Source organism: Quercus robur, chromosome 7, assembly GCF_932294415.1.
Source record: "Quercus robur chromosome 7, dhQueRobu3.1, whole genome shotgun sequence".
In the NCBI taxonomy this organism is placed as follows: domain Eukaryota; kingdom Viridiplantae; phylum Streptophyta; class Magnoliopsida; order Fagales; family Fagaceae; genus Quercus; species Quercus robur.
Genome location: NC_065540.1, coordinates 36,312,608 through 36,326,952, shown reverse-complemented (window position 1 = coordinate 36,326,952; position 14,345 = coordinate 36,312,608). Strand labels below are relative to the sequence as shown.

The 14,345-nt window shown below is 34.9% G+C and overlaps 1 protein-coding gene across 1 annotated transcript; it reads right to left on the bottom strand.

Annotated features, from left to right (window-relative positions):
* Positions 1 to 1,069: 1,069 nt before the first annotated feature.
* On the bottom strand, positions 1,070 to 2,239 carry LOC126691314 (F-box protein At3g07870-like). Its single transcript, XM_050386366.1, has one exon. The coding sequence runs from the start codon at positions 2,237 to 2,239 to the stop codon at positions 1,070 to 1,072; it is 1,170 nt and encodes a 389-aa protein (XP_050242323.1).
* Between the last annotated feature and the right edge of the window lie 12,106 nt (positions 2,240 to 14,345).

Genomic DNA, 14,345 nt, shown 5'->3' with positions numbered 1-14,345 from the left:
AAAAATTAAGTGAAATTGTAGACTTAGGCTACAATCAAGTTGGAATCCAAACTTTATCCTTTAAAATAAGAGCAACATGGTAATTTTTAGATTTTCTAGAATGGCTTGTAATAGGCCATTTTAGAGGCCCATGAGCCTCATTTTGCAATTCTTTTTCTTCCCCTTTTGATATTGGTAAGAAATGATCCTACTACTACTTGAATCCCCTCTCATGCCTTCAAATCCAATGTTTTAGTACATAGTTAGGTACCATTTGGACCATGATGTCTAGTGCTTTTAGGAAAGATTTAGCAATGATTTATATAAAGATTTTATTCCTCAGACTGATCATCCTTTGGGCTATTTGGCAACAAAGAAATATACAGATACATGAATACAAGGAAGTAAGTGCTTTATCAACTTTACTAACCATTTAATCCATGGTGGACAGGTGTGATACAGCATTTGAAGGCTTCAAGCAAACCAAGAACCAGCCAAGCCACAAATGCAGCAGTAGGCAATGACACTTTAGGACACCAATGGAATTGGTAAATTCTGATTAATATAGAAAAGATAAAAGCAAAATCCAGCAACAGAGCATTATCAAGAGCTAAAAACAGCCTAACTAGACAGAGCCATCATCCTCTTTAAAGACATGCTTTCAAGAAGGAAGAAATGGAGGACAAGTCACAGATTTTGGAGGACATCGTTGACCTTGGTAGACCATCTCTAGGACAAGGAATTCTTGTTGTACCCCCAGTCATTTTGCAAGATGCTACTAAATTAGGTAAGATAGCAGCTAGAAACTTTCCAATCTCCGACTCGAATGTGTAAATCTAATGTTTTGGTTTTCTCCAATAGTATATATAAAACAATAATGATAAAGTTTAGTTTTCAATATCAAAAGCAATACTTCCATGCCTAGAACGAGCCGAAAGAAAACACAACATGCTGGATTCATTTATTCAAAAGTACATTAAAAATAAACATAAATTTCTGACAGCTTAATGAATTTTCCATATGAATTTCAAAAAGTGGTCTACCTTGCTAGAAACCCTAACTTGCTAATTTTCGCATTTGGAAGAGCTGTTCACCTGTCAAGTAAAACTAAACTCTCCACAAAATTAGGTGTGTAAATCATACATTCAGGCATTGGAATATTTAGAATTTCCTCATTTAAACTATCTGGGTCAAATAAAAAGCTCTGATAGGGGGTAAACCTTTCGACCAAAAGTTCCCCATTGATGGTGCAGCTAAAGAACTCTGCAACCTGTTTCATCGGTACACTTTTTCTAGCCCAAGACTCAACCACACCATACTCCTTCATCACCCATATGTGGCATATGTCACTCATCTCAACTAGATCTTCACCAAAAACAATCAAAGCCAACGATCCCTTGAACATTGTAAGGCGTTCAAAATGCTTTACAATTCCTTCTAAGTAATTTTGAGGCAGCAAAATCTCACGGAATCTCTCATCATTGATGTCAAAGGACAAGATGAACTTATGGTCCCCTGAAAATGCTATAAAATGCAAAGCTCCGTTAAAACATAATCGGGTTGGGAAATATACCTGATCAACTGATCCATTGGGTCCAGAATCAGAGCCACTAAATGACCCCACAGAAATTACAGCCTTTCTCCACGAATCAGTACTCAGTGTGTAAATCTCGGCCTCAGCGGGTTTTCGTGTCACTTCTCGCATAGCAAACGTAACTCTCAGAATCTTGTAGTCATTGTTTTGAGGATGATACCCAAATCCAAAAACGGCTTGATCAGCAGGATGAGTAGATAGAAGCTTCTTTAACTTTCTAATGCTTGGGTTCCACAAATACAAAGAGCGTCTAAGATCTTTTTCATCAGAGTCATCGTTGTTAGCAGCAAGACAGAACACGCCGTTACAGAAGCCAATTATGAGGTTGATAGGAAAGGGAATTTCAAACCTTGAAATCTGGTTCAACGTGCGGTTTGTATTGTAAACAAACGTAGTCCATTTTTGGGAAGATGAAGGATCCAGTGGCGGGTAATTTCTTAGTGGCGTGACTAACAGATAACCATAGTTGTTGATGTCGGATAATGAACTTGCTCGATCGAGGTGTTTTGTAATGAAAATGGGGTTTGTGATAGTGGAGTTCCAAGATTGAGAAACGCACCTGAATCGGATTAAGGATTTCACAGGCAGCCGAGTCAGGATGTCGAATACGACGTTGTCAGGAAGAAGCTCGGACGACAGAGACAACTTCTCCGTAGATCGAGACATCTGTGGTTGGTCCGTTTGATGAGTTATCTTCAAAGCAAAATATGTGGTTCCCCAATTCCGATGGATTCGGAAAAATATACTGTTTGCAATTGGGAATGGAGATGAGGATTGGTTGAAGGCTGTGGTTGAGCAAGCCGGTACTCTCACTCATGTCAGCAATATGTACTATTCCATCCCTCAGGTTCGTACATTTCATGCTTTTTTTTTTTTTTAGTTTTATTTATGTTGTAAATGTTTGATTTTGTTTGGATGCTGAGAAAGTGTGGGAAAATTGAAAATAAAAGGAACTAAGTCATTGTATACTTGGTTGTTCAATAATTAGCCAAAGATATAATGGAAGGATTTTAAAAAGTAAAAAATCCAAGCATATACTTAGAAGAATAAGAATCTTATAGATTGCACCTTATGGCTTTTGGCACTTTTCTTAGGCCCAATTGAGTGAAAATAAAAGGAGGAAGACACTATCTATTGGCTGCAAGTCATTTGTCTAATCAATTGCTATATGTGCTTTCAACTTGTGAGTGGGTTTTTACATCAATGATATTGCATAACACATTTGTACATATGTCCATGCATATATGTCATATGTGTGTTTAGGGTGCTTTCAACAATTATCCTTTTAAATTTAATCATCACAATCGAATTTAAAAGGGTAATTGTTGTGTCTCACTCTCAGATGTGAAACGTTTCACATAATGTCCATACTTTCACATTAGGGCCGTGTTTGCGCTCCGCGTTTGCGTCCACGTTTTGGTGAGTTTACGTTTTCTCCCTTTTTTTTTTTTTTTTTTTTTTTTTTGGGCCCGCAATTGTTGACTCTGGGGGGACAAAATTTACTGTTATGAACAGTAAATATACTGTTCATATACTGTGATGACACTGTTCATGCACTAAAAAATATTAAAAATGGGTCCCACGGTACTATTTATACATTTAAAAATTATTTTGCTGCAATGTTTTCAGTTTTCAGTTTTCAGTTTTCAGTTTCAGCAACAATAAGCTCAATCCAAACGGACCCTAGATCTCCACATTTTAAACATGATATGAAAGAATGTGGACATGATGTGAAAAAGTGTGTACATTGTTGAATGTGAAATAATTAAAGCCCAAATCAAAACCTAAGTAATCTTTGTTCATGCAGGACCTGCAAGTGATTATGAGATATAAATAATTGTAATTTCTTATGCAGTGATAGTGCTCTTAGGACATATCATAATGCTAGGGGGGGGGGGGGAATCTAGTTTGGTTTTATTTACGAACGGTCAAATTGGGGATGTTTGGCAGAGTATTTAAACTACCGTTATTTATATAACATAATATCTATTTTAACAACACTTTTACATTCATATGTATTTCTAACAAACTTAAACAATATTACTTAAACAACATTTAAACGTATGTACGCTTACATTTTGAGTTACAGATACATTTTTTATTATAGTTAGGTGAATTGATAAAAAAATTTGTCAACAAATAAAAGATTTAATTTTTTTTTTCTATTCTTTGTGGTGTATTATTGATAAGTTCTTCTAATGATTTCATTGAATTTAATTGAAAAAGTAATGTATTGGGGAATTTGCTCAATTTTCTTTGCTCAATTTTCAAGCTTAGAGAAGAAATTGGTTAATTTCAAAGATAATGGAGAAATTGTGAATTACCCCAAACATTAAAAATTAAAAAAAAAAAAAAAAAAAAAAGAAGAAGAAGAAGAAGAAGAAGAAGAAGGGAGAAGGGAGAAGTGTTTTTTTCCTATTTTAAAATTGTATTTCGCCAAATAATGAGTGATATCTGATTTTTGTCTAAAATTAACTTTTCATCAATGTATATTTGCGATCCTTTCATTTTGGTTCTTTGTTTTGGTGTGTTTCATTTTATTCTCTAAATTTTCTAAGAAAGACTCTACTTGATCTTGTTTAGCTGGGTTACCATTGTTTCATTTTGGTCATTTTCAATATTTAGTTAATTATCTTTTGAGAATGGATAATTAATTGAAATTTAAAATCATCAATTATACCTTAGCATATATAATTTGATGATAAAGTGGCTAAAAAAATCGGTTTTAAATTCGTAATTATAAAAATATCAGAAAATCATAAAAAAATCGAGATAAATTTATTTATTTATATATATTTTTTTTAAATGTCAAAATGCTTATCAAAACTTTGACCTCAAGATAGTATGCCAATATACACTTCATTGTTTTCAATTGAATTTTCAACAGATACTTCCAATTTTTCTAACTTGCATTCTTTTCCTATCGCCTTAGGGGGATAGATATCACATATTAGTTGGGATAGCTACGAATTGAAGAGATCTAATGGAACTCTAAAATCATGGACTCCTTTCTCTTAAAAAAAAAAAAAAGGTGGGGGACACACAACACATAAGAAACCAACAAGCAATCACAGAGAGCAAGAGAAAATTAGATTTGAAGCCTTTATGTTATTGTTGAGAACCATTTTCTTAGGGCAGTAAATGAATCAAGCCATTTAAAAACAACTTGGGCTCGACTTGATAAAAAGCATGTTCATGTTTTATTTATTTATAAATAAACCGACCTTGAGCCTTAGTTTTAGGCTAGTTTAATAAACAAGCTAAGCCCAAGCAAAAAACAAAATTGTTCATGAACAAGTTGAGCATAGACTCTTTTATAGGTTTGATATGTGTTTGTTAAATGAACTCATTACACGTATCTTAATAATGACATGGCTTAATGAGACCACTAACCAAAGATGAACCTAGGTGGGGGCTTGGGCCTCCCTAGCCCAATTTGTTTTGGTCAAAAGTGCAAAACTCACCTTCTAAGTTTCACAACTTTTTATTTCAGTCTTCTAAGTTTACATTTTGTCATTTTAGTCCTCTAAATTTCAAATCTTCTCAATTAAGTCCTCTGTTAACTCGTATCCATATCTGTCGTTAACTTACCCAAAACAATGTCGTTTTGGCAGTAATTTAATATTTAATATTTATTTCTTAATTTAAAAAAAAAAAAAAAAAAAAAAAAAAAAAAAAAAAAAAAAAAAAACTGAAATTAAAACAACCCATTTACCCCACAGTCCCCACCCAACCTCTTCTGAAGAACAAAAAAATCCCTAGCCTAACCCAAATGTGAGAGAGTAAGAGGGTGAAAGAGAGATCGAGAGTGAGAAGGAGGTGTTTTTGGTAGCTCTTCTCCAGGATTTCTTGGTGACTTAGCTCCACTCTAGAAGGTCTACTCGGTGGCTCCGGCCAAGAAGAAGAGGAAGAAGAAGAAGAAGCAATAGATGGGAGAATATATGATTAGGAAAAAAAAATCATAGCTATTTGAATTATCATTTTTCTTTTTATATTTTCCTCAAAGAACAGTAGTTTCTTTTCTGGGTCTTCTTTATTTTACCTTAAACTATTAGTATTGTTATTGTTGTTGTTATATAATTGTATTATATGTACATACCAAAAATTTGGATGAAAAGTGAGGCTTTGTGTTGTTGTATCTGGGAAGTCTTGGGATCATAAAGTGTTTAGTTTGGAGAAGTTTGTGTTCCTGTGGACTGGTTGGTGTCTTCAAGCTTTGTTGTTCCTCATAACTACTACGAGTTTCTAGGTCCTTTTTTATTCTCATTTCTCTGACTTTTTTTTTTCCTTCTCTCTTCCTCTTTTAAAATTTGTATTTTAAAAACCCCATTGTCTTAGGCTACTGAGCTATAAATATTTCTCTCTTTCTCCCTTTTAGTCTCTCACATATTGGATTAGGTTGGGGATTTCGTGTTCTTCAAATGAGGTGGGTTTGGGGGTAATTGCGGTTATTTTAATTTCTAGGTTTTTTTATTATAAGAAAATGTTGTTTTAAATTAAGAAATAAATAATATAATAAACATTAAATTATGGGCAAAACAAACGGTATATATGGATGTTAAGTTAATGGGGGACTGAATTGAAGAGATTTGAAAATTAGAGGACTAAATTGACAAAATGCAAACCTAGAGGACTGAAATGAAAAGTTGTGAAATTTAGAGGGTGAGTTTTGCATTTTGGCCATTTTTTTTTTTTTTTTACGTATTATGTATTTCATATTTTAGTTGGGCTCCCTTCCAAAACCTGAGGCCCTCCTCCTCCCACAATCAGTCTAGCTAGCCTAACTCAACTAGCAACTATCCAACCAAAAACTCAACAAAAACAATAAAAAAAATTCAAAATGGTAATTGTATTTTAGCCAAAAAAGAAAACATATTTTACCACCAAAGAACCAAAAAAACCATGCATTATTGGAAAAGTTAAAGCTAAAGTTTTTGCAACACATTAAACTAGTATAAATACCAGTTGACTGTAACAAGTTGTTAAAAATAAAATAAAATATTTTATTAAGGTTATATCTCTTTATTCAATTAAAAAACTCAAATTTTCTCTCTTCCTTTATTATTTTAAAAGAAGTGGTAAAAAAATATAACATTTGATGTTAGATGTATTGTAAAGTAAAGTGGTAAAATAGATAAAGTAGTTTTTTGAGTTGCTAAAAGCTAATTTTTTAACACCACTACTGTGAATGCTCTAACTTCAAAATAAAAATTGTAGCTAGCCTATTATTATAGGATTTTCTAGTCTTTTCAGTCAAAAAGAGTGATACGAGTGTTAAGTACAAGAGATAACTTAATCTTACTCATCACAAACAAGAGTCACAAAACTCATTTGCTTAGTTGTGCATAGAGATGCTCATCTAAGCTACAAAAGATACAAAGTTTAGAAAACTTTATTTCAATGGTCATCCAAGGTACATAAGTACCAATGTACACAAAACTTTGTATTTTTCTGATTTTTCTCTTTTTATTTTGAAAAACAAACAAAATAAAGACTAAATAACCAAAACAAAAACAGACAAACAACATGAAAGCATGAAAGAAATATGCATATGCATGAAGGCATGATAGAAAGGTGTAGACGCATGAAAGCATGATTCCAAAAGCAGATAAGAAATCAAGCAAAGAGAGTCCTATTTTAGATAGAAAGAATTAAAGCAGAGGACAAACAGAAAATACAATTAAGTCTTAGGCTCCTTTCTCACCCACACAGTATGAGTCTTTGGCCGTGAAAATGAAAAGACACGTGTCCTAGTATGTCTACTAAAGGACATAGAAGAATTAAAATTCTCCTGAAAGTGAGTTAAAAAGCCCAAAACTTTTAATAACTCTCCAAACAAAGGTGTAGGTCCTTGAGAGGAAGCTTGTGACCATTTGGACAATTGCTTATGAGGATACAACTTAAAGCAATTAGGACGAATGTGTCCAAAAACACCACAATGGTGACAAACATGATGTCTAACAAAGGATTTAGAATTAACCAAAACAGCTTTGGATTTCATACCTTTATCACCTATCTCAGATTGTGGCACAAAGACAGTACTTGATCCAGAAGCGGTGGAAGAGGAGGGGCTGAAGGAAACAGCATATCCTAAGCCAGTCTTATCAAAACTAGGCTTTTGAGCACTCAATACCTCATCAAGTTTTGCACTAGACATCCTTTCTATTTGAGTTCTAGCTTGACTAAGCTCAACTCGAGATTTTTGACCTTCTCTGCTAATGAGGTGTTCTCCATAGCAAGAGTCTCAACTAACCTTGTAGTCTCATGTTGTTTGACTAACAGATCAACTTTTTCAGTTTTTACCTCATTAAGCTCTTTTTCTACAAAGATGAGAAGTCTTCTTAGATTTTATAAATTTAGTGCATAACTTATCATAGGCTTCCTGAAGGGTCATCTTCTTGGATACTTCATTATCAGAAGAATCCTCATTATCACTAGCACTCTCCACAATCACCTTATCGGTTGAGGCAGCAAAGGCCATAACGTAACTACATTCACCCACATACTCATCAAAAAAGTCATTCTCAGTATCACTCCAGGTAGCAACCAACCCTTTATCTTTTGACTCCTTGGTCTTTTCCTTCATGAGGTAGTTTGGGCACTCTATCCTCATATGACCAAAACCTTTGCACTCATGGCATTGGATGAGGGATTTCTCATTCTTGCCCTTCCTTGAGGATTTAGATTTCCTAGAAGGCTTGCCCTTATCCTTTTTCTTAAATTGAAGAAGCTTGATAATCTCATCAGTTATGAAAGTTAGATCCTCATCCTCATCTTCATCTTCATCTTTATTTTCACTTTCATCTTCATCTTCAGAGTCCTAAATCTCTTCCTCTGTACCCTTAAGAGCCAAGTTTTTACTCTTTCCACCTTTTCCCATTGAGCCTAATCCCATCTTATAGGTTTGGAGGTTCCCTATAAGCTCAATCAAAGGAACTTGATCAATGTCCTTCACTTCCTCAATGGCAGTGATCTTGGCATGGAATCTTTCAGGTAAGAACATAAGGATTTTTCTAACAATTTTGGATTCCGCAATAGATTCTCCAAGATTGAAAGTAGAATTAACAATATCCTTGAGTTTAGCATAGAACTCATCAAAGGTCTCATCCTCCTCCATCCTTATTTCTTCAAAACTGCTAGTGAGTCTTTGAAGTTTCACAATCTTTACTACCTTGGTACCTTCATAGGTGGTCTCAAGAATGGTCCATGCTTCCTTAGCAACTTCTGTGGATGATATTTTCTTGAATTCCTCATTGGTCACCCCACAAAACAAAGCATTCAAGGCTCTACTGTTGAAATTTGCCGCTATAATTGTTGCATCATTCCAATCCATCGGTGCTTCCTTGGGCTTAATCCAGCCAACTTCAATAGCTTGCCATACCTGTTCACTTAGAGCCTGCAAAAAAACTTTCATACGAACTTTCCAGTACGCATAATTAATTCCATCAAATAAAGAAGGAATCAAAAGAGATTTTTCATGATCCATAACAACAGGGGTCAAGGATCACACTCAGGAAATTAATCCAATCAGAGTGTACCCGCTCTGATACCACTTGTTGGGAAATTTAGACCGTAGTGGATAGAATTAACAAGTTTTAAACCCAAGTTGTTAATTAGATTGATTATGAATAAAACTTGTTAAAATAAACAAACAAACATTAATATCATGTCAAAATCATGCAGTGGAAAATAAATTAGAAAAGATATGATGACCTAGGAAAACTAATGAAACAAACTAGTTTCATAGTAAAAAACCTGGGGGGAAACCTTCCCGAAAAGCAATTCACTATAGTAAAGGGAAGTTTCAAATCTTGTACAAAACCTTTTTCCCTAGACTCTATAATCCCCGTAGATGAACTCACAGCAGAAATTTTCTACCGTTTCAGAACCTTAAAACTCTTCAATATATGAACGCAACCTTTTTTGCATGGATCCTAGTATGTGACTAACCAATAATGCATGGCTCCTAGTATGTGACTAACACACCAACTAGAAGAAAATGTTGGCTACAAAGCTCTTCACTTCATCAACAATGAAGATGAAGAAGCACTTGATTACAAAACCCTAAGGCACAAAGAAACAGTAGCTTCTTTCAAAGAGAATAAGGCATCAGTCACCTTTTATACATGTTCTCCTTATATTCTCATATGTGACGGCCTCTAAAATAAACCTTATATATGTCTAGGGTTATGAGAAAAGAAACCCTACACATACATGTCAGCATGGGCCGAAAATCAGATCTGGAAATCTGAATTTCGTAATTCTCAATCGATGGAGGAAGTATTGAGCAAGTGTCGAGGGGACAAAAATTTGCTCGATCAATTGACCTAGTTATTGAGAGGTGTCGAGATTGCGATAAGAAGCAATTGAAGAGCTCAACAGATAAGCCAAATGTCAAGCAGCTATCGAGTTTTAAAATTCAGCACTTTCTCACTTGATTCTTGGACAAACTTGCATGGCTTTAACACTTGAACTTGAAACAAGGTTTCTTGAAGTATTAAACACATCTTAGATCTACCTAAATACAAGTAAAGTGCGTTTTGTCAAAAGATTAGCCAATTACATAAAATAGTGGCATATGTTCCTAACAAGTGAATAACATATATCCTAACAAGTATTATTATTATTAATGTCCTTGTTGGTAGATGATTGTATCTTGATGTATTAAGAAACAATGATTTTGTGTATTTATAATTTGTTAATACTATATGGATGCTTGAATAATCACTTTACTTTTTTTTTTTTTTTTTGAATCACTAACTTTATAACAAAAATTATTACTTTATAACAAAAATTATTACAACATTATAACAATAAACAATAACAAACTCTCTGTATTGCCTAATTATTAAATTATATAAAATTATATTATATTTATACTATATAAGATGTAAAAATTAATGGGTAAATTTTTTTTCTTTTAAATTTTTTACCCTATAAACTTTTACATCTTATACATGTGCCTTTACTAGTACACTAGATCTCAATCTCGTGTAATGACCAAGATTATGAACACTTATCTTTTTTATTTTATTATTCTTTAATTTAAAACCATCGCTTGGAGGTGTTCGTGGTGTAGTTTTGCACCATAAAGTGTTGTGTTGTTTGGCCAAAGCAATTTCCACACCTCACTACAGTTTTGCTGTCACATGTGCTGTTTGGTGGTGTACAAGGTGTGGTTTAATCAGTTTTGGGTTGGTAGATTTTTTAAGATGTCATGGTCAATTACTAGTATATCATAATTCACAAAAACTCACCCTATAGTCATAGAGTTTGAGAATGATATGTAATCGGTGTTACTGTTTGGTTTTGGGATAGACTGTTCTATGTTATTATTTGGTTTTGGACTAGATTGATCTATTATCAGGGTGTAAGAAATTTAAGTTAACAATATGTAAAAATATTTTCAAATCAAGGGGTTCAAACCCCATAACATGATATAGCGCCACCCTTGGCATCTCCTCTCCCCCTATCTCCCACCATCCAAACATAAAACACAAGAAAGGATCACTAGTGCTTTATGCAAAACAATATTAATTACCAAGGGATTCAAGATCTAGTTTTGATGTTGGGCTTTCTTGGGACCTTTGTAGGTTACATTTTTATTTTTTTATACTTCAACTATTATTGAGTCTTAAACTTTTGTTTTTCTGGTTAAATAGTTTGTGGTTTAGTTTTTGGCAAAACTACATTATTAGTCCTTGAAGTTTACCTTGTGAGTGCAATCGGTCCCTTAAAGTTTCAAGTGTGAAATATTGGTCCCTTATGTTTAAAAAGTAACATGCCTCTAGAAATTTTTGTGTAAGAAGAGAGTAATTGGCATTGAAATTGTAAAATACCTCTTCAATGGGATAAAAGAGGAGATGAGGAACCCATTTAAATTTATCCAAGTTCTAACAATGAGTACTGTTAGTCCTTTTATTAATTGCCGTTAATGTTTTGTCTATGTGGCTAATGGAATAACGATGTGGCATTTTTAAATTGAAGTGAAATTTTTATTAAAATATTACAAAAATGAATTTACAAGTTTAGAACAAACTTACCAGGTTCCCAGATCAAATCTTTTAACAAGGATATCATTAAGATTTGATTTTGGAAGGTAGTGGTACTACGGTGGCGACAACAAAGACAAAGGCAGTGACAAAATAACCACAAAGGTTGGAGAGCAAGTGGACATTCTGGTTTGACAACCAATTGAAACCTAAGCAAGGAGTTGTGTGGGGTACCTCTCTGCCCAAGATGTACACTTTTGACATAGTCGAAGATTTCTGGTGGTACATTTCTAACCTTCCTTAACCATTCACTTTTTTTTTTTTTCTGTCTATTTCTTTAATACATGATTTGGGTTCATCTTTCCCCTCTTTCACTTTTATTTTTGTTTGGTTAAGAAGTGCAAATATAGCTTGATGGTAAAGGAGGATTTTATTTGTTAGATCTAGATAGGTTGTGTATTAATTCATTTTTCCTGATACTGATCAATATTAATACTGGGTTCGCTAGCATTCAAGTTTGATTAAAAATGTGAACTCTTTGTGCAGATTGTACGATCAGATATTCAAGCCCATTCTACCAAAAAAAGATATTCAAGCCCAAGAAGTTGCTTGCAAATGCTAATTTTCACTTTTCAAAGATGGAATTGAACCCTGTTGATGCTCATTTTGGGAAGCCCAATAGAAAGAATAAGCCTAGCAACATGGGCAGAAAAGAGTTAATAAGTGGATAAAAAACCATTAAGCCCAAGTAGTAGGAATAATGGATCACAGGCCCATGAAATAAAGAAGTGGGCCTTGAGGAAGCAAATGGGCCTAAAAGAGCCCAGAGAGAAAGAAGTAGCAAACCCATGGGTAGTATGTGATGTAGAAAAGTGGGAATGGGCCACAGCAAGCTCGAAGTAATGCAAACAAAGAAAGTAAGGGGTTCATGGCAAGCCCATGAGCCCCAAGGATGAGGGATAAGGTAATTGGGCTAAGGAAGCCCAAAGAAGTTAAGTAAAAGCCCATGGGAATGCAGAATTAGGGAAAAGGCCAAGGAAGTCCAAGGAAAGCAAATGGGCTAAGGATGCCTATGAAGAAACAAATGGGACATAAAAGCCCATAAGTAATGTAATAAAAGGACCAACGACCATACTGAGTCATTGGGAGAAGAATAAATGGCAGGCCCAAAGAGGCCTAGCAAGATTAGGTCAAATAATATCATAATGGGAATGACAGAGTGATATGACAGGAAATGATAGCAAGGCTACAAAAAGAGTAAAAGAGTAGGCTGAAGGAAGGAAAGCCCACAATCCAGCAAAGCCCAGCCCTCAAAGGAAGCAAGGCATAGAGAATAAGAGATCAGAAAATAGCCCACGCCATAAGAAGCCAAAAATGACCTGCAAAATGAGTAGACAAGCCTCCAAATTACGGCTAATGCATGAGCAGTAGGAAAGCTTTGAACATACATAGAAGCAAAGCACATGTAAGGCCCAGACATCACCAGCCTATACCCAGTCAATATAGGACGTGGTGAGGTCATGGGTCAGAGGTAAAAGGGCATGGTCTGGTGGTGGGGAGAGGAGAAAATCTATTCTGGGGTTCTTGCTTAGGCACTTTTGGGGGAAATGTCTTACTAGGATGACATAACACCCAAAAGAAGAAAGGATGAGTGGGAACCACTAGGTGCATGCCATGAGGGATAGAGAGAGAAATCACCCATATTGTAACAGGTAGAAGGGCCACAGCAGACAAACAAACAAAATAGCCTTCTTTGTCTGGTAATGGGAGGTGGCACAGCTAGTACAGGTAAGTGGCAATGGCCAAACGACTAACGAACCAGTAGTGGTCAGCAAGGACACCTATACCAAACAATGGTAGTTTAAGGCTAAAATAGTAAAAACCAATCACTGCAGGCACTACAGAAAGGGCCCTTGCCGTGCACAAAAAGTGGATCACGATTAGGGAAATAGTAATCTCTAGGAGAAAATCATAATACAGGAGAAAGCACTAAGAAAGGAAGAGGGAAAAACAGAGGATTTAGAATGGCAAGCATGCACCAATAGGTTGGTCTCCTCTCTCCCTCTAAAGCCCTGCTCTCTATCAAAGCAAAAGGATCCTCATTGAACATAAACCATTTAGGCCCATTCCCTTAAAGCAATTAATTTCTTTTCCTAGGGAGATTAGTCTCATTGAGGAAGTAGTTTCTGTTTTTGATTTCAGCTCCGTAGCGTTACTTGGCTTGGTAGAATGATTTTCTCATCTTTGATCCAAGAAGCCCATTATTATTACTTCCCCATTTATTTTTGTTACTTTTTTGTGTACGGGGGTACTTTTTGTCGCTCCCTTTTATTTATTTTGTCTAGTATTCCTTGTTCTATCTTTATTTTATCTGCTTACCATAACTTACATGTAGTAGCTCTGCCTGCCATGGGTATGTGATCAAAGTCTAGCAAGAGGGGCATAGTTTGTGCACAAGATGGATTAAAATGAGTCGCAGTTGGACCGGTCTCAATTCCCTTACTCAGAACACTTGGGCCTAGTATTGCAAGAGGCAGCCCTACCCAACATTGTGAAAAATGCCCACTACAAACCTAAATGGGATGATCCTGAGTGTGCTACTGAAGGAAAGTGGTTCCATCACAAGCAATAGAAAGGCCAACTTTAATACCATGTGGCTTGAAATTGCAAAAATCTCACTTGAATAGAATATTTTAATAAAATCGAGATAGCATTAAGATTTGATTTTGGAATTTGGTGGGTTTGTTCTTGACATGTAAATTCATTTTTTAGTATTTTAA

Bases quoted from the DNA above. Each gene is read 5' to 3' on its own strand.
- LOC126691314 (XM_050386366.1), bottom strand. From the start codon at position 2,239: ATGTCTCGATCTACGGAGAAGTTGTCTCTGTCGTCCGAGCTTCTTCCT.